Source organism: Thunnus albacares, chromosome 9 (genome assembly GCF_914725855.1).
Source record: "Thunnus albacares chromosome 9, fThuAlb1.1, whole genome shotgun sequence".
NCBI classification, from domain to species: Eukaryota; Metazoa; Chordata; class Actinopteri; order Scombriformes; family Scombridae; genus Thunnus; species Thunnus albacares.
Genome location: NC_058114.1, coordinates 5,079,604 through 5,105,449, shown reverse-complemented (window position 1 = coordinate 5,105,449; position 25,846 = coordinate 5,079,604). Strand labels below are relative to the sequence as shown.

General features: G+C 40.1%; 1 protein-coding gene across 1 annotated transcript in view; it reads left to right on the top strand.

Annotated features, from left to right (window-relative positions):
- Nucleotides 1–25,846, top strand: part of gmds (GDP-mannose 4,6-dehydratase) — a 197,669-nt gene that overhangs the window by 130,036 nt on the left and 41,787 nt on the right. Inside the window, exon 8 of the mRNA XM_044360872.1 lies at nucleotides 24,483–24,601. Coding sequence (XP_044216807.1) covers nucleotides 24,483–24,601 — 119 coding nt within the window. The remainder of the gene's footprint in view (nucleotides 1–24,482; nucleotides 24,602–25,846) is intronic.

The window sequence follows — 25,846 nt, the reverse complement described above, 5'->3', positions numbered from 1 at the left end:
GAGGGTTTTTTTTTAAAAAAAAACTTGTGTCTGTTCCCAATATTATGCAGGACATCGGAATTCGGGTCTTGTCAGAGACCAACAACATGTTGTATTGTTTTTGTTTTATGCTAACCGCTATCTTCTTCAATCTTTTTGTTTTAGTTGCATAAGTGTAACCATACCTAAGTCATAGTTTATTTGTCGTAACCTTGATATTTCTTTAACCTTGTAAATACAGTAGATGTTATGTAGAGATATTGTAGAAATGAATTGTCAAAATTTTTGGCATTTTTGGAGTGGGATTTTTTACAAGAGCGGTCAATGTCGGTGTTCAGACGTGTATTTGCAAATCGGGGTGTTGCAACTTAAAAACCAGTTTAAATGGATTGCGACATCAGTTAGACCTACTTCAGTCCTGTTCTGCAGCAATAAACAGTACTTTAAAATATCATTGGTGCCCCCCAAAGAAGATTTTCTACAAAGTTGATCCACACACCAGAGATCCACAAGGACTACCATCTGCTGTTTTAGAACCACAACCTTAAAACATAATGAGCTTGCTTTCTTTATCCCTTCAAACATCATATAATCACTTCTCTCCTTTATAAGCCGATTGCAAACATCACAGGTCCGGAGTTAAACAAACTCAGTATTTACCAATCCAACACTTTCATTCTTTCACTCCCACCGCTCAACTTCACCTCTCTTTCTCTGGAGGAAGTGGGCTGTCCTCTGAGATGAAGACTTCCTGTAGTGACTCCCTCTGCAGCTCCACAGGAAGGGCTGGAGCAGAAGTGTAGGGGCAGAGTTAGTGCACCCTCAGGCACCATCACTGCGATGGATCCATTTAGTTTTGGCAGGAGGAGGGCAGAGATGGCGGGAAAGGGATGTGTCGAATGAGGGGAGATGGAGAAAAGGGGGGAAAAAAAAAAAAAAAACGTGAGGCAGAGAAAGTGTGAGAGATGCATGAGGGAGAGAGGAAGGAGGGAAGAGATGGAGCGATAAATAATTTTTGTTTATTCTCACTGACCAGAAAACTAGAGGTTCCTGGTCAGTTTTGTGCATGGCCACCTTTGACCCTTAAAGCATAATAATTATGACACAACAAGGGACCTGTTACAACCTAGATATTAAAGCTGAGCATGCAAATATCACAGATTTGTGCAGCTGCTAATAGTTTGATTGATCAAGGCTCCTTTCTATGATGACTCCACTGTAGTTCATCCCAAATATGTTCAATAACTGGGTGTATGTTGCTGATATCCTTGTTGTAGCGAAGCAAAAATGCACAAGGAACTATATTTACACGCTTTACATAGCTTGTAACCATACAGGTTTAAATGTTGTATTTGTAGTCAGTTTATCTAATATTTGGTCCAGTTTTATCAGTAACAACTGACTAAAAAGCTGAAAAATGGTTGATATGGTTACCTATAGATTGATATATTCTGTGCAACGCTTCAGAAAATGATATTTTCTGTTGTATAAAAGATAATAGCTTTGGTTGAGACTGTGGGTAGTCATTATTTGGACAGTATTTTGTGGTTCTGATGAATTGCATTCAATTATAAAGAGGTTTCTAATATGTTTGTCTACTTTTAAATACAATTAGTTGAATTGTGGGAGAAACACCTCCCTGACAACATAAAAATGACCATCATCTTCATAAAGGTTGGATTTATTACGGGGCAGATGCACTAGATTAAGAATGTCATCCCTAATAAACTGTCAATTCAACATATGTTTGTCGCCCGGGTGCCACCGCTGGAAAGTGACAGTAACATCTGTAAAGCAGTGTTTTTACTGGCTCGTGGGCCACACAGGAGGTCGTATCCGTAGCAGTCGTGAGTTAACTCTAGCTCTGCTACCGTGCCCATTTTAACTTCACTTTCCTCACGTATTTCACAGGCAGAAAGCGCAGACTGTGAGAACCTCTCTCTCGAGAACCTTTTGACGTGCAGATTGCCATATGTGAAGAATTTGCAAAGGTCAGCACGAACCACTGAAAATGGCCGAACTTCACCGCTGCTTTATTATCCGTGTACCCCTCTGGGTGTCTGTATGGAACAATGTGGAACAACTGCCACAAGACTGCAGAGTCCCTGCTGAAAAGCTCCAATACAAACAGAACCTCTCTCTCTCTCTTTCTCTCTCTCTCTCTCTCTCTCTCTCATAGCCAGGGGTGAGGCATCTGTTTCCTATGCTCAACATGTGGAGGCACTACATCCAATACACACACACTCTCTACTATTTACACTACTCCTGTCTTATCTTACACATTTGGACACATTACAGGAACATTTTAAAAACACACACCTCTGATGGGCTGAGAGATTGTGTGTGTATATCTCTATGAAGTGCGTGTGTGTCGGTGTGTGTGTTACTACAGAGCGACCATGCAAAATGTTTTGATGGCACTGACTGGTAATCGCTTGTCCTTTTTTCAGTGTCATTTGGCCCTGAGTTCTTGTGTTGATGTCCTGATGTTATCGCCTCTGTATCAGCAGGGACACCGCTCTCATCTGATCTGGTCTCCCAGCTGATAACACTTGTCAAATCTACTTCATGCATTGTGTGTGTGTGTAGGTGGATGGATGAGATACTGCATGGGGTAGCGGAGCTCTGTTTGAGCTCTGTGCTGAGGGCAGCAGCCTTATCTTTGTTTGGACTGTACATGTTTTGCTACATGTGTGTATCATAAAAAAAAATCATGATGATACATTTTCATTGAGGTGTGATATTTCTATGTTGATGATGTTAATTTAATTAAAAAAGTAACACATTCAAAAGTTATGTGAAGCTCTCATGACCAGATTATAATAATGAAAAGCCACTTAGACAAAAATCTAACCATAAAGAAGTTTGGATTAACGGTTGAACTTTCTTTCGCAAGATTTAATTTTAATGGAATGTGTGGTTTTCTCGCTTGTCACTCAACATTAAAGGGATAGTTTGGATTTTTTTTGAAGTGGGGTTATATGAGGTAGTTATTCATAGTCGATGCATTACCTGCAGTAGATTTGGGTCGGCCAGTTTAGAGAAGCAGACAGGAGTAACGGCACAGAAGCTAAGCAGTGTGCTGCTGCGGATGGAGATGGCAGCAAAAGGTATTTTAGCCACCTACATAAAAAATTCAGTTTAAGTGTACACTATATGTAGAATATTTTCATCACTTTACCTTACCGTCAGTCAGCCCTTTTCTTTGGCCAACTTCCATATTCCTACGCATGCCGTGCACTGTATTACGCCACAGATCAGCTGTTTATTTGTTTACAGTGCGCGGCATGCGTAGGAATACAGACGGGTTATTTGACCAACTTCAAAGGCATCTACTGACTGACAATATGTTAAATCTCTTATATTATACCTTTTTAAAAAATCTTTCTTTTTAATATCAAGTAATTGATATGATTGAGAAATAAAATGCATCACATGTGATTAACATTTAAATGAAAGAAATGTGAAAAAATGTCAAAAAGGACTGAATATTGAATTAATATGAAAGTCATTGAATTAGGTTTTGTCAAGTAAATTTCACTACACAAACTATGACGCTACACAATGACTATCTACCGTTCAGGAGATAACATTTTAATAATATGTCAGTCATGACATCCCTGCCAGATTTAACACAGGTGCGTGTTTACTCTCAGTCCAAACGGTCTGATAAAATATTCAAATATGTTGTCATAATTATAACAGAAGCCTTTGTGAGGTTCAACTTGACATTACTTCCTGATATCAAGTATCCAGAAGAGAATATATCCAGTGTCTGACTCATCTCAACGGTTGCAAACACATCCTCTCTTTTTCTCTATTTCTCTCTATCAGCCTCTTCACTCTTTCTTCTCAGCTATTCATCCGTTTTTCACCCTTTCATTCCCACAGCTCCACCGCTGTCTTTATGATCTCTGTATTGGCCGGTGTTGTGTTAATGAGGTGATAGAAGCCACAGGATGAGGCTGGCAGCAGCAGCAGGTGAAAGTAGATAGCTCATTTGAAAATAAATTCCCACAGGAAACTCTGTGTGTGCCCGCGTGTTTCAGGAAACGATGACTGTGTGTTTGTGTTTGCGTGTGTGTTTCATGGCTCCCTTCGCTCCTGCTGCGGTGGTCAGATAACGTTAATGAATCAACAGTTACTCTGAAAAGAGATAAAGAGGACGGAGGATGGAAGGGGGATTTTATCTGTTTTTAAAATATTATGTTGTGCCCTTTTCATGTTTTGTGAAAATGATGATTGTGCATTTTCCCAGCTGTCCCCAAAGGCCCCGACCATCTCACGGCCCTCACCTCACCTCTCTCTCTCTCTCTCTCTCTCTCTCTCTCCCCCTCTCTCTCCCTCTCTCTCCCTCTCTCTCCCTCTCTCTCTCTGTGTCACCCACTACTTTATCAGTGTTGTGCCAGCATAGAAAGATAAAGCCGCTCACTCGACACAGCGCTGATATTAAACCAATCTGCAAAACCCTGGATTACACATAAAAATTCACTGGGTCAAAATGTAAACCAGTTTGGGTCTATAGCATATATATAGCACCAACGCAATACCTAACCCAGTACCAGTCCACTGTTTGGACCCAGTGCTACGTTTTACATCACTGTTGTGTTATTTGTCCAGACTAAAATATGGTTATTTTTAAGTTTTAGCCCAAAACTATCACACATTTATTGCAACAACTGCAAAAGATACGTTATTAATAATCAATAACACACAGTGACGTGTATGTTTAAAAGAAGATTGAGTAGATTGTAACAATTTGCAGCCATCACCTTTTAGTTTTTAGTTTCTTCGGTAGTTTTAGTTGAAAACTGGGTCAAAACAGCCTCTTGTCTTGAGTAGCTTTCTACCCACAAGTACTGATGGGTGACGTTAACCCAGATTTGTGTTTGTGCTTTATTTACCCAAATTTGGTAAAGTGATTTTTAGTGTTTACATTCAATTATGAGGTTTTTGACTCTTGAGTGCCAATGTTTTGTTTTGTTTTGGGTTTTTTTTACGTTCCTTCAATATCCGCATACAGCAACTATACAGTGATAAAGTTTCACCAACTTAAACTGCTTCATTAAAGAGAAAGATGATGGTTCAAGAAAAAAAACCCCAACATTAATTGTCGGTTTGAGACTAGAGAGACTAAAGAAAGCTGTTTCCAATGTACTGTAAAATCAGACTCTGTAAAGTCTAAGACATCAATCTACTTCAGTCAATTACCAAAAACACGCAAACAGCTGCGTTGGTGTGGGTGTCTTACTGCTGGGAATAGTTAGCAGATGTAATATGAACCAACAAGACCAGTTTAAAAGGCTAATGAACAGATACTTCATTGAAATGTATAGTTTTAGTCAGAATTGCACACCTCCTAGAAGTTATGAACAATTAGCATTTTCTCCTCCAGCAAGACAATGCAAGTTATTCTACCTGCTACGTGCACTTGAATATATTTGACTGGTTGTTGCAGTGTGCTGCAGAATAAAGTTGCAGTGCATCCTAATAATGTATTTGTCTCAATAAACAAATGGCTTTTTTTTTTTTTTTGTGGAGCAATCTGTGGCAGCATCCCCATTGTCCCATGCAGGGTCGATCTCATTGAAATGAATGATGCTACATGTTGCAGTTTTCGGTCAATAATAGACTGAAAAATTGGAGCGTCGTCGAGTGTGTTGCCTATTTTCTGCCCACATTTCTTGTTCCTACACTCTAATTTCAAACATGAAATCTTGTAGATCTTGTAAATGTGTAAATGTCAAAACTTGAAAATGGCGCCCACACGCACATTATAAAAAAAAAAAAGCCACTGTGCACCTTTTCTAGTGATTATAGTGTAAGAACTATCCAAAATCCTTGCGGGGGCGTTGGTGTCAGATGATTACATTCCTGCAGTCCTTCCCAGGCTGCCTAATCAATGTGGTATGGTCCTGGTTTTCACAACAGCCCATGGAGGGCTTGTGGCCTCTGCACGTCCATAAATACACTAACAGCTTTCTTAAATATGTGACAAAATACCGTTGAAGTTTACAGGCTGAGCATCTGTCTGCACTCTACTTTCCACCAGGGGAGGAGTTTCTCTTCCACCTGCAGTGGAGCACAAAGGAGGAGGAGGAGGAGGAGGAGCGGGGGAGGGAGAGTAGGATCTAGTTCATAAAACACTCAAACTGGGCTGCGTTATGCCTACCATACACTGGAAGACTTTGAAAAGATTTTTTAAAAGATTAAAATCTGACACCCTCTCATATCTAAACACGATGTGTCATAATTTTGCAAAGATTGAGAGTCTTGCAGGGTCACTATTTGAAAGACTACGACTATGTTCCTTTTTGAGATTATTTCCCATCCTGCTTCTGGTGGAAATTTACAAGAAGAAAAATTGTTGAACAACGGATTAGAAACAGAAGCAGCTTTTGGCCACAGCTGGCCTTGTGTGTGTGCAGTGGTTTGTTCTGAAAAACCAGCCAAAAAAAAAAGAGAGAACGAGGACAGCAAAGATGCTCCTCCCCGGAGTCACTGCCATGTTTACTATCTGCTTGGTTTGCTGCTTCCTGTTTGGTGCTGCGGAGAAAGCGCACCTTTGGGCTGTCGGCGACGTTCACGTCGTTGAACTTCACTGTTCGCCTGAGCCAAAGCTAAAAACTTGTGATGATATTAAGCGTGTTTGATTTTATCTGAACGTCAAGACCTGAAAAAGGCTGACTCGAGACAGCTCGAGTTTTTTGACGGGAGCGCGCCTCAACTCTAGCGAAACTCTCCTGATTTTATTCTGACACTGGAAATTTATCTGTGACAACCGCTTGAAAAGTAATTTGGTTTGAGGCCAGCATTATTCATCCACACACACACATACATCCATATCTCATACACACACCTGCACTTGATTGTCCAATTTGTACGCGCCGTAGTGGCCGCAGGGGAACGGAGTAACAGTAAACACACTGATAGCATCTCACATGAGATCACTGTGGCTGGAACCATACTCTAAGCGGAGAGACTGACATAGACACACATGTGCACACACACACACACACACACACACACACACACAGAGAGCACGGTGAAGAGGAGAGCAGGCATTGTTCTGAGAGAGACAGACAAAAAGCAGCGGAGCGTTTATGAACATGAGCTGCGTTCAGGCCAGTTTACAGCGTAAACCGAGTCTGCTTCTAACAGCGCTGCCCCCTCGTTTCAGCCTCCAGGGTCAAGGGTCAGATGGTGTCTGGGTCAAAGTTCAAACTCAACCGGTCGAGGAAGTCTGGAAATTCAATTCACAAAAGATAGGTTTGATTGACACCCGAGGCGTACAGTTTACTCCCCGCCCCCTCGGTCTCTTCCTCGCTTCTGGTTTCTCACTTAAACCTTTTTGGAAGGAAAAAAAAAAAAAAAAAAAGAGGACACTGCTCTTTTTCACTGCTATTGAATCTCAGAGTCCACTCTTTTTTCCTTTCTTCTTTTGTTTCTGCAAACAAACAAACATCGCTCATCTGTTCGGTTCGATTCCACTTTCCCATGATATTATCTGCTTTCAGAATTCATGGAAAGACTAAAAATATATTACAACTCCCACAGTTCAAACCGTGTCTGTCTCCCATTATCAGACTCAGCTGTGGCAGCCAATCACCATACACTATCACTGATAACAAAACCTACGTAAAATTGACTTCCTGTGTTGCATATGGGGTTATCTCCACTTCACACATACTCGGGGGGGGGGGGGATATTGAGAAAACAAGATTGAGAAAACAAATGGATTTGATAAATTGTCATCACCCCTTTTTCATTCAAGCCGCTTCACTTTGTTTAAATCTCGACAATTACAGACGTCATGACATGATGCAACTCCTGTTGAAACAGGATAAGGTAGGGCATGACACGGTGAAGAAATTATTAGAAAGACTATTTGATTTAATTGAATAGGCAGAAGGATGGGATTACTTATTATATTCAGTATAATTATATGTAATTTGTGATGACTTTATTTATCAGATTGTATGTTTGATGTCATACTGTCTGTCAAGCTTATCCATTTGTTTTGGTAAATTATGGATGCTGTCAACGCAACTGTCAGTGGAGACTCATTTTATGAGACTACCGCCAAGGATACAATGTTTTTTTTTTGTTTTGTTTTTTTTTTTTTTCTTTTTCTAGGAAGGCGAGACCTCGTGTTTTGTCCTGTGTGAAGCACTTACAGTATAGATGGTGGCGCTCCTAAGTGGCTCCATCTGCCCTCTAGGGATTTATTATAATGTCATCCAGTTATTTATGTGCTTTGTTAATTGAATCGCTGTAACTTTGCCAGTTTTTTTTTTTTTTTTTTTCAAAGAATAGAAGAAATGAGATACAACAGCCGTCCAGCTCTGAGTTTGTGAAGGCGTATTGTCAACGTTTTTTCACCTTTAGTCATGATATTTGAACAGAAAATAGCAGTTGTGATGATCTTTCACCCACTACTTCATCTGCAAGATTAAAACTAACTTCAAAACTGGATTTCTCATCTTAAAGGCTGATCAGCAGGTATCATAAGGAAATAATTATTGTTCCTTTGAGATACTTAATAAGAGGAAGAAGAAAGCGCTTAACAGTAAAAACCAAAAGCGTAAACGCCAACATATTAGATTACAGGAAGTATTTAAAAGCAGAACACACACTGAAACATTAAAACAATGAGAGGCATTGAATTATAAGACCAAAACAATGTTACGATTGAAGAAAAGGTCGTCCCATAAAAGTGAGTTTTAAGAAAAAGTGAACACCTAGAAGACCTCTACCTGAGGACCTGAGGAAGGTCAGAGTGCATTTAAATGTAAAATAATTGTTAAACACTAGAAATAATATCATGTATGGGTGAAATTCAACAGTTAACTATCATTTTTTCATTATCAATTAATCTATTTTAGTCTATGAAATATTAGAAAATGGTGTTTAAGTCTTCAAAATGCTTTTTTTGTGCAACCAACAGTCCAAAACCACCAAAAAAAAGTTCAACTACGATGATCTAAAACAGAGAAAAGCATCTGCTGATCGACTAATTGATTAAACAACTAATAGTTTCACCACTGGTCGAATTCATAAGTAGACATTTACTCTCCCACTCCGCCAGTCAGCCTCCACCATCTCACCATTTCTTTTTAATCAAATGGACTGCTCTTCATCCTCCATCACTCTGCAGGTTTTCCCGCTGTAGGAAGTAAACGCTGTGACATTACATTCTGCAGGCAGTTTGTGGCGTATGATGAGAGACATACAGTAAACAGCACCAGTCGAAAGTTTCAGTGTCCGTTATGTCGAGAGGCAGCATTCACGCAGCCCTCCTCCTCCTCCTCCTCCTCCTCCTCCTCCTCCTGCCGATGTTTGTTTTTCTTCCTGCTTCTTCAAAGAGGGCAAAATAAATAAAGTGCTTTTCTGGCTCAGCATCACTGGTTCCTCTGCTATTGATACCCTCCTTGACAGCCGTATGCGTGTGTGTATGTGTGTACCAGCTCGAACAAAATATAGCTCAGAGAGTCAGAAGCGACTATTTTAAACACCTTTCACATCCTCTTTAGCCCCCATAGCTGCCTATTCATAACCCTAGCTATGACACATTAGCTTGTAGCTATTTTATTTAATGTTGCTTAACGAGTGTGTGTAGTCTGTGTGTGTGTGTGTGTGTGTGTGTGTGTGTTCCTGCCCCCACTCCCCCCCCCCCCCAAAAATGGTAACACACCCACGGCAAATGAGAGGGCTCCTTTGAGAAATGTGTTTCTCATGTTCTCACGGTGTAAAAATGACGCTATCGCCGAGCTCCAAGAATCAGCAGCTCTGTCCGCAGTACATGGAACTCGGCCCAACCTGTCTGAGTGTTCATATGCGTATGTGTGTGTGTGTGTGTGTGTGTGTGTGTGTGTATGTGTGTGTGTGTGTGTGTGTGTGTGTGTGTGTGTGTGTGTGCGTGCATGGGCGATTTAGTTTGCAGTGTGTTTTTTAGGGCTTAAATAGTGAATGACAGTCTTTATGGAACCCCTGGTGAAAACATGGAAAGATTGTTTACTGAGGACTAACTGTTCATACAGCCAGAGGTCACAGTCAAGTTCATGTGTATGTGTGTGTGTGTGTGTGTGTGTGTGTGTTTGTGTGAGTCTGTGGACTTTTCCTGTGCATGTGGCTGTTTAGATGTACAAACACACGCTGATAATATCAAAGAAATGGGTTCAGGCTTGATTGATGGAATGTAATCAGTTCGAGGTGGTCGAAGGAATTTAATTTTCTATACGACGTTTTTTTTTGTTTTTTTTTTTTTTAAAGCTTAATCAGAATATATCTGTCTACGTGTTTGCGTGATATATGTGGTATTTCTGCGGTGGTGTTGTTAAATCTGGAGCTGTCCAAAAAAGCACTCTATCACCAAGATATTGACTTTGTTTGTTCTGTCTGCTACATATGCTAATAAAACTTAAACATAGAGTATTTCACACAAATCTGATGACAGGAATCATCTAAAATATGAAAATAAACCTTACATTTGTTGTTTTATTCAGTTCTTTTCAAACTCAAAGCACAATTTCAGTCTTAATCGTCATTTTTGTTTATTACAAATCAGTCGTGTAAAGACTTTAGCAGGTCTGGCTAACTTGCTGTACAAACAATTGTTGGTTGAATGCTTACAGGATGAGATTTTCTGCTGTTGACAGAAGTTCTAAAGAGCGCATCGTTTGTGTTTGATTTACAAATCCCCCTAAACAGCCGGCGGGTTCTCAAGTGTCATCGTAATGAAAAGAATCTCCTTTCTAGCTGCAACAAAATATCATTTTACGATTTCTAGGATGATACTAGTCGTCTATAATCACTTAAAGGTTCTGTGCAACCACACAGGTGTTTTCACTTATTATGGCTGCTTAGACCTCTGTTCAGGTTGCAGTCGGGTGGAGCTGTGCTCGGTATTATGTGAGGTCGGTGTACTGATATGAATGATAGAGGTGTAAGTTGTCCCACCGTAAGTGAAAACACCAGTCAATGTGGACCACAGGTGTTGTGGGGCTTTAATGTCTCTTATTGTTGAAAGATCCATGAATTTATTGGTTTATTTGTCATCCGTCAATCCATTTTCCATATCACACAGCCTTTCAACACATATACCCCACATGGTCATATGTGCAAACCCTCGTGCACATGGGCAGATGATTTATACCCACTGATTTATGTTGCATGGACCCTCATAGCCACACAGATGCGGGAAGTATAATTTGGGCTTAAACAAAGCAGCTCAGACATCCTGCTTGGTGATCCTGAGTCGTTCCTGGACCACGTGGTGTATGTATAATACCTCAAGTATGTTCTAAGTCTGCCCAGGAACATCTGCAGTGGTAGGCATCCAGGAGGCATCATGATGAACCACCTCAACTAGCTCCTTTTAAACACAAAGGAGCAGTGGTTCCACGCTAAGCTCCTTCTGGATGTCGGAGCTCTTATTCCTGGCTCGAAGATCTCAGCCAGCCTGCGAAGGAAACTCACAATATTTGCTCGGGGTAGACGTGGCTCAGGAGGTCGAGCGGGTCGTCCTCTAATTGGAAGATCGGTGGTTGCTCTCGAAGGCCGTGCCATCGATGTGGGAATGATTAGAAAACTGGCGCCTTGCTTCACTTCGGACAACCAGAACAGACTGATCCATCATCAAAAAATCCAAAATCGAAAAAAGATTGTTTTTTGAGATTATTGAGATGGTCTCAGGTGCATAATAAGGAGCTCATTTGCATTTTCCCCCCCATTTTTTTCCCGCTCTTTGCATTAACAGAGTGTTTTCTTGGCGAGGCATGTCGCCAAAGGATCTGTGGCGATCAATATCTTCCTGCAAACAACCACTTTTAGGTGTGTGGGGCATAAAATCCAGATGAAAATCTGCTCTTTTTAAAGAAAATCCAGATATTTCTCAGAGAAATTCTCTGAAAAAACAAAAACGACGAGCCTTAAATACCGTATCACCTAATGCTAAACTAGACAGCTGTTTATATGAGTGATGGGGGATTTTGCTGTCTACTGAGTGAAAATGCTGTTGTATTTCTTTAAGTCTTCTTTCCCTTAGACACGGGCTTGATTTAAAATACCCGGGGGACCCACCAGAAGCAGCACTGTGTGAATAAAATGCTTTGGACTCACTATGATGGACTGAAATCTCCCTCATCTGTCAGACTTGGTGACCTCTTCGCGGTAACGGGCCGCTGTCTGTGAGAAGAGCATCCTCTGAGGTTGACCACTGCTTGTGAGACTCGGCCAGCAGGGAACATGGTCAGAGTGAAAGAGACAACGCCGAGGTGTGGTCGTCTCTGCGTCATCCACCGACCATGTTACAGCAGCGTGTGCATGTGTCTGTGTGCGTTCGGGGTGAAGTCAGACTGTAAATATAGCCTCGTCTGTCTTCGACTCGGCGTCCAGACAGTCTGTGTCTGACAAGGAAAAACGCTGCAGTCTCTGACTTTTTTGGTCAAAACACAACAGGAGAGAGGAGAGGGAAGGAGGGGAAAAGAGGGGGGAGAGGAGAAGGAGGAGGAGGAGAATGAAGTGTGTGTGTGTGTGTGTGTATGTGTGTGTGTGGGTGAAGGGGAGGGGGTTTAATAATTTCAGCCATCTCTAAAAATAGGGGGCTCAGTAAAAGGAAAAAAAGCTGTTCTGCTAAAAATCACAGCTCCATAGCAGCCATTTGGATGATGTGTGCTCCCTGAGGTGGAGCCTGGGAAAGTTAGCTGTGCGTACTAGCATGTCGCTATGTGTGTGTGTGTGTGTGTGTATGTATGTGTGGATGGAGATATGTGTGTGAACCTTAATTGAATGATTGAGGTTCTTGACATGCATTAACACAGCAAAAGGGTTGGAAAGCCATGTTGTTTGGGCTGATACGGCCCCCGGTCTGCCTTGAGTTTGCCCCCGTCGTCTGGTTTAGTTTGGTTTGGTCTGGTTCATAGTCCTGCCAGATCCACCTCTGCCCTTCACTGACTCACTACAAGACCACCAGGAATTATGGTATGTACAAAGAAATATAAAAGAAACCAAAGGTCTTATGAGACGAGAGGTCGCAGTGAAACATAACGAAGTTAAGTCACATAAAATATGATGGAAAGGGAAAATTCATTGGATGAAACCTTCTCTACTCAGAAATCCCTGGAATGTAAGCCCACCAGTCTCTATTTCAGTACTTTTAATCTGCTTTCTTGACTAGATATCTGGTCTCTCTGGCTGCCTGTAAAAAAAAAAAAAAAAAAAAAAAAAAAAAGAAGGGTGTAGGCCTCTCAGTTTGCTACACTGAAATTCATGTAAATGTTATTTTTGCCAGCTGGTTTATCTGTACTGGTGTATAATGAGTGGCAGGACTTAGTCACAAAACTAGCCCCAGACTGAATGTCTCTGCAGGCCTAGTTTGAGAAATATTGAGTTTTTGTGTTGTGATGTTGTTATGGGTGAATAGCTGAGGCCAGTGTGCTGACTGGTTCCCACTATTGTATTCAACAGCTGTCTGTAGGCGACTTGAATATATATATAGAGAGAGAAAGATTTTTATATTGATTTTTTTTTTTTTTCCCACCGTTTGTTGACCAACATAATTGCTTGTAAAAATGTAATTATAGCCTCTACAACCCACTGCATATACTGTACTGTTAGCAATTATTATTAATATTAGTTCATTATTTCATTATTTCATTATTTATATTTATTAAGGACATCCATTTCATTTTGGCAGTCTATATGGTTTGTTTGTCCGCTGTCATTTAATCAGTTTAATTTACAGCTCATGAAAAATGACATTTTTATGTAGTTCTGATATTAAAGGAATATTTTCATTTGTCTTTATAGTCAAATTGTCTCAATAATTAATCACAGATCAAGTTGTAGTATATTTATTACCCACTATTCTTACAGTGTTCCTCAATAATAAAAGTATTTTAAAGTATTTTTACTTCTGTAAAAAAAAAAATCAGAAGTATTAGGTTATGATTGGGTGTTGGTGTTGGTTGAACCATAGCAGGTAGCTGGTTTTTACTTACACAGCTACATTAATTAACTAAAAAATATTAATTAAACGTCAACCCAGTTATTCTGTTTGTTTCTTTTTTGTGGTTTAATCTACTTCAAAAGCTTCGAATCCCTTTTCTGCATAGAGAACTATCAAAAGAAGAATGGTTCAAGATTTTGTACACATATGAAAAACAATACTCTTTCAATACATATTAACCCTTTTGTTTACTCAACACTCTTTCTATATCATACTACTGACACACTTCAGCAGGTTCAATACCCAGCTTTAATCAAAAGCCAGAGAAGAAAGAAGGTCCTGCAGGCTCGTATTAAACTGCTTCTCTTCCCGGCCGTGTCAAAATGTTTGTACTGAAGTGGATTGTGTGTCAGTGTCGTGTTGGCAGAACTGCGGAGCTGTTATACGATACACTGCTTAAAGAGGCAGGTAGCACTCGCGTCACCTGCTTCACGAGATGCCACTTTGCATATCGTCGATTGAGTCACAAACACCCCCCCCCCCCCCCCCCCCCCCCCGAGGGGAGGCGTGAAGGTGTGTGTATTACAGCGAGGACGCTCGAAGAACAAAAGGATCCTTTGAGTGCAGAGTTTCGAAGGAAGCTGTCAGACGTGACTATTCTTCTCTAATCCGGTGTTTGGGATTATCCTGCACTGTTATGGAATGCTGTTTCACACACAGACAGACACACACACAATGCGTTGTCAGTCACTCATATGTAACTTCATACGCTCGCCGTTCATTCATGTGACAAACATACCCACTCGTCGAACGGCTGCGAAAGTAAACTGTCTGTGATTGTTCATTCCGCCTTTACAGAAGAGCAGCCCGGCAGGCCAAAGCAAACTGATGTTAAATAAGTTCTTGGTTATTTGTGTCCCAGCGGTGGTGCAACACTTAGCCTAAATCCCTTAAGGGAACGATACTGCAAAAGATAGTCATTGCTAAAAACAGGGCCGATGGTGAGAAACTCATCGCCAAAAATGTGAACGATGATGAAAGACTAAAATGAAATTGAAGCTTGAGTTTCATGCTGTTGTTACCAGCTATGTGGCCATCCACTCTGACAGTTTAAACTGCAGTTCACATTCAAGTTGAACTGACATTTGAATTCTCCACATTTTTTTTTTTGGTAAGTAAGTACAATCTAAATAATAGTTTAGCCACACGTTGTGCGTAATTTTCCATTTTTCAAAGAGGATAAAAACTTTTTTTGCACATATTTCTGGAAGCAGCGTCTAAGCTTCAAGCCTCTGGGTCGACCTATGGCAGTGTTTGACTAATATTTGATACTGTGGGAGCGCGCTGTCAGTTTCTGTTGTGCACTACTGACTGAGTACATCATAGCCCCCGTTTTTTGGCCTTTCTCAACAAGCCCACCTGTTGGTTACATACTGTTAGTGATTTAAGACTCAACAATAGTCAACATTCAGGAGTTTTCATCATGATGTTGAGCTTTTATTTCACTTGGAAAATAGAAACTAGCAAGCTAGGCTAACTAGCTTCCACTGCCTGAGTATACAAACGTTAGCACTGATTCCCACCAGACGTTTCTTATCATTCATGTTATTTCATAAGTCAGCGCAGAGTTCCTGAAGATCCTTAAAAAGTCTTAATCTAACAATAAGGCCTTAATTGGTATTAAAATGTGGTGTCTGAACACAGTGACAAAACACCTGACACACACACATACAGAAGATCATAAGATCAGCTTGCTGTGGATGCTAACAAGGACGTGTTTGTGATGGATGTGACGCTTCACTAAAAAACTAAATACTTTATGAATGCAACAGAGTAGCTGTTCGGAGCTGTTCTCAGCCAACTGTACCTTTATACTGATGAGTCATGATTTTTATGTTTGTTTTCCACGTGTTCCAGTCTAGTTACATTTTATTCAACATTTGAAGTTGATAATTAACTTGTTCACTGGACCAAAAAACTTGTGTTGGGCAAAATTGTCCCTAACTTTAAGTAATTGATGTCATTTTTTTCTTCATTTTCTGTTATTGTAAAATTGGTCCTAAATGTCATTCCAAGCGGCATTAAAAAAAAAGTCTTAAAGTCTTAAATCTAACTTGCCTTCAGCTGTAGGAACCCTGTCAGCAGGTCTCTCACACTCAATACTGTTTTTGTCTTGCATTTTAGAAAGGAGGGGGCTAGCTAGCGTTAGCCGTCTCTCTCTTTCGTGGGTCTAGTTGTGGTGATGGCAAATTACCAGACTATCAGAGCTCACATCAGTGTGTTATGTAACCCTGTGATTGAAATCACCACACTATCAGGGCACAGAAATAAATACAACTTTAATTTCTTGTTTTAGGTCATGAAAAATCCCAACAAATGAGTACACAAGTCAAAACAAATATACAGATATCTTAGAGATATTAATTTCAGTTCAACTTTAAGAATTTTTTTTGAATGATAGCAATGCCCTTAATTGTCATTCAGAGTTCAAGATCGTCCACCTTATGGGATGCTAAAACTATTAATCATTTACTTTATTTCAGTGAGCACATTGTTGAAAGGTTTTTTTTTTGGGCAAGCAGGGAGAAAATATGGTCTTCAAATTTAGTGTAGACAAGGCCTCATTCATGGCAGCATCCATTCATGACAGTTTGCTGCACGCTGTACTCTGAATGTAAGTACACAGTTAGCAGTGTTATTATTACACAACAAGCACTTAAATTAAATTACATGAGGATAAAAGTAGCATTTAAGTGGTAGGTCAAGTCCTAAAAACTAAAATGGGAGTGGAGATTGAGATCTACGTAGGAGGACATGCTGTAGAGGAAGTCAGCCATGGTCCTTGTCATTCTCAGAATTGTATTGATGCAAATAAAGCTGTATATAATTAGAAATTAGATGAATTTGTTAAATATAGTCATATGTAAACATCTAGTAGGAGCTTATCTGTTGGTAGTCTGGTATCAGCCCTGGGGCCTAGGTCATTCTGGAGTTGTAATTTCAATACTATTTGCCTAATCTCAGGACAAGATGGCTGCAGATGATTGCCAGCATATCCGGGAAGTAGTGGCCTTGATGGATGTGGGTCCTAAAAGACCAGCTGATAACAATAACTTATGACGTACATGAGTGAGACCATGTTTTGAGCCTAAAATGTGACGTCGTGCGGCGCCGCGCTTGTTCATGCACATTTCTGTGTACATGAGTGTCTTGTATCATAGCTGTGAGTGCAGGTCATTAATCTCATTATCAGTGGTATGAGGTGGGGCTGGCAGGCTGGAGCTGCGTCTGCTCCAATTCAAGGCTTCCCTCTGGCCCACGCCAAAATAAGAACACTTTTCTTCTTATTTTTCAGGCTTTAACATTCTTGTCTGGCAGCTGTGCAAGCATGTTGTGGAACAGAGCTGAGAACCTCTTAAGCTACAAATGATCTGGAAAAGCCAGCTCTGGTCGAGCTCTGTAGCGGGGAAGACAAGAACCTGCAGCTTCTCAAAAACCATCTGCAGCGTAGTCTGGTATACTCTGTCTGGTGGCAAAGCCACAAGGATTCAGACAGACTAAAGTGGTGTTAGGAGATTAGAAATATAAGGCAGCCAATCCATTTATGCTACATGTACAGTACCAGTCAAAAGTTTGGACACACCTTCCCATTCACTTGAATGAGAAAGTGTGTTGACTGGTACCGTAGTGTTAAATGTGAAGCTGTGTTTTATATTGTGCAGGGATTTGAATGAATCACTGTGTGAGTATGTTTGTGATTTCATGTTTTTCATATATTTGCATTTGTGGGTAAGGCAGCAAGTGTGTGTATATCTTGTGCATTTGTCCATATCTGCACACCTGTGTATATGTGTGTGTGCTCACATGCATCTGTGTGTGTGTGTGTGTGTGTGTGTGAAACCTGAAGGTTAGTGGCATTAGCAGGCAGATTAGGTCTGATGGCTTTCTGTGGCCATAATAGCTGCTCCATTAAGTGTTTACTGTGAGCCATTCCACATGTCAGCTGTAGTGAAGCAGGCAGAGACAGAGGACCGAGGGGCCATAACAGCCTGGGACGCTGGGAGGGAGGAGAGAAGAGAGGACAGAGAGGTCAGCAGGCTGCAGAGGAGGAGGAGGAGGTCCAGATAAGTCATCACTTAAGCTGTGGTTTGGAGTTTGGTTTGTTCTTTTTTTTTTCTAAAATTCTTTTTAGACACTAAAGAGTTTTTTTTTTTGGACAGCAAGGAAACCTTTTTTAAATGAAGTGTCTTTGAGCTAGACACTTACTCCCTATGAACTTTGGAGATGCTGTTCTGTCATATCATGAAGGACGAATTAATCTACAGAGACTGTTCAAGTATGACATTCTGTTACAGTCACATTAGCAGATGGTAGGCAGTAGCAATAGAGCGTTAAGGACCTGAAACAACGTATTTTTTTTTTTTTTTTGCCTTTGGTATCACAGTGGTGAGAATGCACTGTGTGACCTATACAGGGGTATTTTGAGTCAGCAGGCTGCCTTTGGTTTATACCAGGGATTTTCCAGCAGTCTAGTAGCTTTGGTTGTGCTCTATCTGTGCTCTATCTGACAGGGGCATATGGAAAGGATTAAATGTAATACATTAAAAAAAAAAAAAAAGCCGCCACAGCTGAATGCTGAAGCCATGAAAACTCCAACTGTATTGATGTGACTGTAAAAAAACCCACTTTTTTCTTTAGAGAGTAAAGCGCTGAATTGGTTTATTGATTTATTGATTAGTCATCCCTAAATTTGCTGACTCTGATTTTTTTTAAAATTTGAAACTTTTGCTCTTTTTTTTTGTGCCTGCTGTTCAAAACCAGATTAGTTTGACTCTGGTAACGTGTAACAAATTTTAATGGATTTTGATATTTTACAGATTAAATGATTTTAATGTTATTATAATTTCTAAAATAAACTGTTCCATTATGAGATTTAAAGTTTATAGACAAGTATGTTTTGGAGCAGGTTTGCTTGATAACAGCATTTCATCCAGTCTGTTTACTTTCAAAACCATTAATTAAAACAGAAATTTTTATTGTAGTTTCGTCTTAAAGATTTAAAGATTTTTTTGATTTCATGTTACAATCTGACATCTTGGATATTGGAATTAAGGCAATTTAATATTCTTTGCACTGATGTGTTTTGTAGATCTATAAATAAATCAAATTATAAAAGTAACAAAACCTAAGGATAAATACGATACTACGTAAATTACATGAATATTCGACGAAATGTAGTCAAGGTGGGTGATGTGGATAAAATCTTTTATTATGTTATGTGTAATTTTGCATCTTGATATCAGTAGATAATGTGATGTAGTACATCTTATTGTAGTTTAATTGAAAAATTATTTATGGATAAAATAAGCAGGTGGGAATGTATATCTTTGGCTAATTATCCAATCTAGTATTGACATAAAACAGTTCTGCTCATTGGTTGGAAAAATTGCCCACAGTTACCTAATACAACCAGAGATAAAGGGAAGTAATAAATAATGTAAAACATAAGCCATCTATCAGTATATATATTCACACTGCCCAACACTGCTTTACCATAAAAAACATATTTGTTAGTCAAATTTGGGTATTTTACTAACTTGGATCCAAGTTGTATTTATATTTTCTGGCTCTTGTGACCAAACTGACAAAGATGAAAAAAAATCAAATCTTCAAAACATCTCAGTCTGAGTCAGAAACTTGCAATGTGTCTCACACACACACACACACACACACACACACACACACACACACACACACACACACACACACCATGCATTGATGTTTTTCTACAGTCTGTGAACGAAACATAGCATTTGAACTTTGGTCACCAGGTTTCCCCTTGTGTGTGTGTGTGTGTGTGTGTGTGTGTGACAGAGTATAATTCAGTTAAAGGTGTAGGGGTTGTTTGCAGGGGTCTGTATCTGTCTCTGAGCTGGAGACGAGTGTGGAGTGTGTGATGGGGGTCATCCTGTGGCCATGTGAACAGGAAGGTGCGGGTTCAGTGTGAAGGGCTGAACCTCCGAGCTGTTTATCAGATAGCTAATGAAGCAGAGCAAACATGAGGAGGGGGAAGAAAAAGGGGGAAACAGAAAGAAAAGAGGGGGTAAAAAAGGTAGAAGGAGGGTGGGGTGATGTGATTTGAGAAAAGAGATGGTGTAGAGTTAAATATGGGAATACCCACAGTGAAGCCAGTACTCTCCTTTCAGCTGTTATCACTGAGCGAGTTGAGAAGATTGATCTACAGTCTCCCATGATTTCGCTGAGCTTTATTCCCACTACAATGAGTAGAAAAAATACACATCATATTATTTATTACATTTCCTGGTTAAAAATCAGCAGAGGCCATATCACTCAGCTCCGGCCATAAACATTTTCTCTGGCTGCAAGAGAGAGGCAGAGCTGCGTTCCCAACTCCCATCATCACAGTCATCCAGTTTACTACAGGCTACACATTCATCAGCGCGGTTCACAGGAAAAGGGAAAGAGCCTGCTTCATTACAAGTCCAAATAATCAACACGTCAGATGATCAAAACAGTATTACAGTGTAGATGTCAGTGTTTGATATTTCACCGTTTTCCAGTGATAATTAATCCCGCTCACAATCGGAGGAGCAAGAGATTGAATTATTTTGAAGTGGCAGAATGTGAACTCACTTCTCATTGAATCCTCAAGTCGGATATTAGTCATGTTTATGTTCATAAATATTACAGTGTCATATGTAGAGCTGATTATTTTTAGGTTACAATTACAAATTGCTTGTTTTTGTTCAACTAACAAATCAAAACCAGCAAAAAAATGATTAATTTACAGTTATATAAAACAGAAAAAAACAGTAAATCTTCAAATTTGAGAATGCGGAAACAGTCAATGTGCCATTCTTCTATTTTTCCTGTTAAAGATAAATTACTACATAAATTATTACGTAAAGAAATAAGGATCTTTTATTAGAGGGTGTCACATATTGTACATTTTGTGAAGCCCTTTGAGGCAAATTTGGGATTTTAAGCTATACAAATAACATTAACTTGACAATTCACTTAAAATATTATGAATTGATTATCCCAATTGTTGTGAATTAGCTCTTTCTGCTTCTGTATTTATATGTCTGTCCATCAGTTTCCTGTTTTGGAGCAACTGTGTTAAAAAAATAAATAAATAAAATAGAAATATTATAGATAGAAGACTTGTCGTTCCAGTATGGTAATATCTACATACTACATTTATGGGAATGCTGCTTCGCCTCACTATTTATGGAAAAAAAAGTGTTCTTTCTCTTTATCTGTTATCTGCAATAAACTGACAGGAAGACAAACTTAGTTTCGTAAGATAACTAAATTTTCCTGTCAAGTACAAAATGTGGAAACAATTGGAAACACAGATTGCGATGGCGCTCTGGTTGAAGTGGAGAAGTGAAGATGTTTCGATTGGCTCGTTCCGCTGTCAGTCATAATACAGAGGTGCCATTATTGGCTCGTGTAGCAGTGTGAGAATCTGGTTTGTTCATCAGGGGCCAGAGGGTGAGAGGTCAGAGGTCAGGCTCAGGGGAGCCATCAGCGTTGAGCGGTCAGGTGACCCTGAACGATCCTGAGATAGGACGGCCTCTCCTCCCCGAGGAGGAGCATTCCATCACTGCTGGTGTGTGTGTGTGTGTGTGTGTGTGTGTGTGTGTGTGTGTGTGAGGGCAGGCATGTGCTTAAACAATAACACAGTACAGTAATTGAGTTCATAATCACAACATACTTGCTAAGTTGGGTAGGCTTATTTAGCGGCATTTTTTTACAACAGGCCAAAATACCAATAGCTGAATCAGTCATTTTTTCTGACTTTGGTCCAGAGTGAGACATCTCAACAACTACAGGTCAGATCAGCTTGAAATTTTTGTATCAATATCCATAATCCCAAAAGATTTTTCCAATTTTAGTGACCTCCCTGACCATGACTATCAGGTCAAAATATTCTGCGTTTATGCAAGAAATATATAAATCTTATCAGGGCTTTTGCCATTAAATATAATGAGCACATTCATACTCATATTCCCCAGAGAATGAACTCTTCCCAGTTTGGACACGCCATGAACTTTGCTTTAGTTCCACCAAAAACGCCAAATGTCAGTTTTGCATGCAACATTTCTAACAGGCAGATTGCCATTAAATATAATATGCATGTCGTCAGTCCCCAGTAGATGATTGCTAATGATTTTCCTGACAGTGAATCTGGTGTCCTTGTCAGTTCAAAAATGTCCCCTTGGTGGACACTTTGGTCTTTTTAAAGTATCTCAAAGACTAACAGCCACATTTACATTAAATTTGCTCTTTGCTATATTTTGATGACACACTGACATTTTCTCTCGCACCCCTATCTGGCCAAAACTTCTACTTATTCACATGAAATATCAAAATCAATGGGCAGTTTGACCTGAAATGGACTGAGCACATTTCCTGCACCCCAGAGGATGAATCCTCTACATCTTTGACGCTCGATGAGCTTCTTTGTCTTGCGGCCAAAACATCAACTGTGCGCTCAAGATATCTTATACACAAGTCTGCCATGAAATCTGCTGAGCACAGTTACGCTCCAAATAGATAAACCCCTTTTATAGAGTAGAAAAAAAAATCACCAGGATGTGTGTTTGCTCTATCATGTGCTTTTTGGTTTTGTTGGATGTAATGAACATTGAGGCCTCTAGGAGCTGCCAGTGGGAGTTCATTTGAGTCTTGTGTGTGCATTTGTAGGTGTGAGCATGAAAGACAAACCTATGAATACTACTGCAGAGGGAATACAGAACCTGCTAAATACGCAGAGTGAGACGGCCAGCTGCTACTCTGTCCAACTGTACCACATAAAACATCTTGATGTGGCTGGATGGAACACACACACACACACATATACACACGAAGAAACACACAGAGACTGTCAAACACAAATCCAAGTAGAGCACATAAACTGCGCTGATGTGCTCCTCAGAAAACGAGACAGGCAGAGCGTTTTAGTCACTTTAGTAGGAGACAGAGAGGAAGCCAACTCCACACCTCTCCACCTCACTGCTGACCTGTCTGGATTACAGCTCTGCTCCGCTCTGCCTCTGCTGTAGAGAATTCACAGCTTTTAAACCGTGTGTGTGGCTGGACATACACTACGTGTGGGCTTACCGGTAGGGTCAGCCGCTACTACCTGGCCGGTATTAAGTAGAGTACGTGATGTTTACAATATGGAGCTTTAACAGTGTGGCTAAAAACATCATTGCAAAAGTAGTTTTTATGATGTTCACCCAAACTTCTGTAAGCTTGCATTTATTTCCTTATCTAATCAGGTCGTTTTTAGGCAATTTATTCTTTAACATCTCCTCCCTACACTATCTTAAATGGATCCATTCATTTTAGTGTGTACAAAAATGTCAGTAGACTTTAATTTTCTGCACCGAGGAGATTGCAGTCGCCATTGTCAGTTACTAAAGTTATAAGGGTGGTTTCATTGTGGGCGTGTGTCGTGTTTGCATTAACAGGAGCTCAACTGCAGCTCTGAGTAGAAAGGATCAGAAATCAGTGAGTGCATGATTATTAATGGAGATTACTGGACTCTTGGTTGAAAGATTGAAAGGGAAACACTGAAGAGTCTCAGGCTATGTTGACATGTATGACATGTTTATGGCAACACAAATCTACCCTTGCTCAAATAGTACGCAAAGAATCTGAATAAGGAACATATAAGAACTGTAATAAATAATCAAGATTGATAAAATCTTGAATTATAACCAACTTTACATAACACTTCAAATATAAACACATCTTTCTTGTTTTTCTGACGTTCTCCTGTAAAGGCCAGAGGCTGAAATTGGGCATTTCAGCCGTTCTCTCTGTCTCTGCCTTTCTCTTTAGTTTCATTTGTCAATTCAAGTGCAGAAGTAAGCGTTCGTCTGTCTGACTGCGAGTCTTTGTGTCCCCGCTGAGTCTTTTCAGCAGGTCAGCAGCTCTGACCTGCTGGCTCCGGTTCACCATAAATATTATGGAACTACGCACAGACGCCCTCGTTGGGTGTTTAATATAGTGCTGCTTTATCCGGGGACCTGCGCTATCAGCTTTCACTGGGGTATATTGCCTGATAATAACGCTGCCTGCACCATGTACTTAGAAATAGAGAACACAAATCAGGACTGAGTGCTGCTTTTCTTTTATTTCTGGAAATCTGTCATCTCCTTAACTTTGCTTTTCACTTTTCATTTGTCTTATGGTGTTGTTTTAAGCTGTTAGACCGTGTCAGTTGTGTGCAAATCTGTTTCATGTGTGTGTCTGTGTGTGCATTCATGGCCACGTGTGTTTTCATGTGTGCCAGCAGCACAGTAGGCCTGTGGGAGTGCTCTGTCCTCCTTTCCCACGGTATGCGTCCCTTGAGCCCTCGCGGTGACGTCAGGACAGAGGTACGGGCGAATGCCCCGCTCAGAGGTCGCAGGTTCACTTCCTGTCTGTCAGGATCGAGTTGGGCAGGGTCCAGAGTGGAGCGTCGAACTGTCTTTATGATCTCTCAGTGGTTTAACCTCTCTGTCGCTGTCTCTTTCAGGCTATGTGGCTGATGCTGCAACAGGAGGAGCCAGAGGATTTCGTCATAGCGACGGGGGAGGTGCACAGCGTGAGGGAGTTTGTGGAGAAGGCCTTCAAACATGTGGGGAAGAGCATTGTGTGAGTATGCACACACACATATACCCCTCAGCTATGCATTTACATGTTTGAAGTGAAGTTGAGAAGTCACACTCAATACCCAGAGACATAATACATGTGCATCTTGTTCTGTCTTCTTAAGAGAACTGTAATAAATGTCACTTAATTATCATTTGATAAAATCAGCCAATCAATCATAATATTTTGCAGATAAGCCAATTTATAGTTGTTGAAACAATCCTCTTACATCAGATGAGCCACAAATACATTGTTATTGAGGATTTTATTCCTTTGAAATGTGGGGCAAAAAACAAAAATATAAAAACCACATATATCATCAGCCAAGTCCACCATCTTAACTGCCAAGCAAACAAGTTCAATTGTCAGTCTTAATCTAATGTATTATAATGTTCTTAATTATTCTTTGAGTTGAGTTAATAAACTTCGTTAGTAATTTGGCTTGGTGAACTCATAGGACAAACACGACAACATTCAGTCTGCAATTCAGAGGTTAAATAACCTAAACATATTAAACATATTAAACAAAAGTACACAAAACCATAAATAATTAGAAAGTAATGTACTTTAAAGTGCCAAAGGTTTACCATTCAAGAGTGGGATAGCCTGAGGGAATGTATTTCTTTTACGCTGCTCAGTTTTAAAACAGAGTTGATGCTGATGGACTGTATGAAACTGGCAGCAGAATTCCAATAAATTATAAAAGACAATGTATTAAAGGATCTACAAATCAGCTTGAACTATAGTGAGAATCATTGACTGCTATCACTCGGCCATGGAAATAAACGGTAATTAACATGCAAAATACATTTTAAAGTCCATCGCTGATACAGCTTATATAGAGAACTGAGATTACTCGTCTTCCTTGATATTATTTTTAAACTCCCCACTGTTCTCCAGAAATGTCACCACTCCCTCTGACATACCAATTGGCAATTATTATGTGAACATTACAAGTCTATCTTTAACTATCATGTCATGTTTTAATAGAGCCATTAAGTAAACCAAGCCAGCAGTGTTACAGATTCCGTGTCTGAGAAGGCATGTATGTTTTGGAAACTTATTAGAAAGCTTCTGTCACTAGTTCAATGCCACAAGTCAGTCCCCCTCCTCTATCGCTATCGTTCACCTCTCTCATGTGTCCTGGAAGACTCTGGTGTGTTTGTGTGTGTGTGTGTGTGTGTGTGTGTGTGTGTGTGTGTGTGTGTGTGTGTGTGTGTGTGTGTGTGTGTGTGTGTGTGTGTGTGT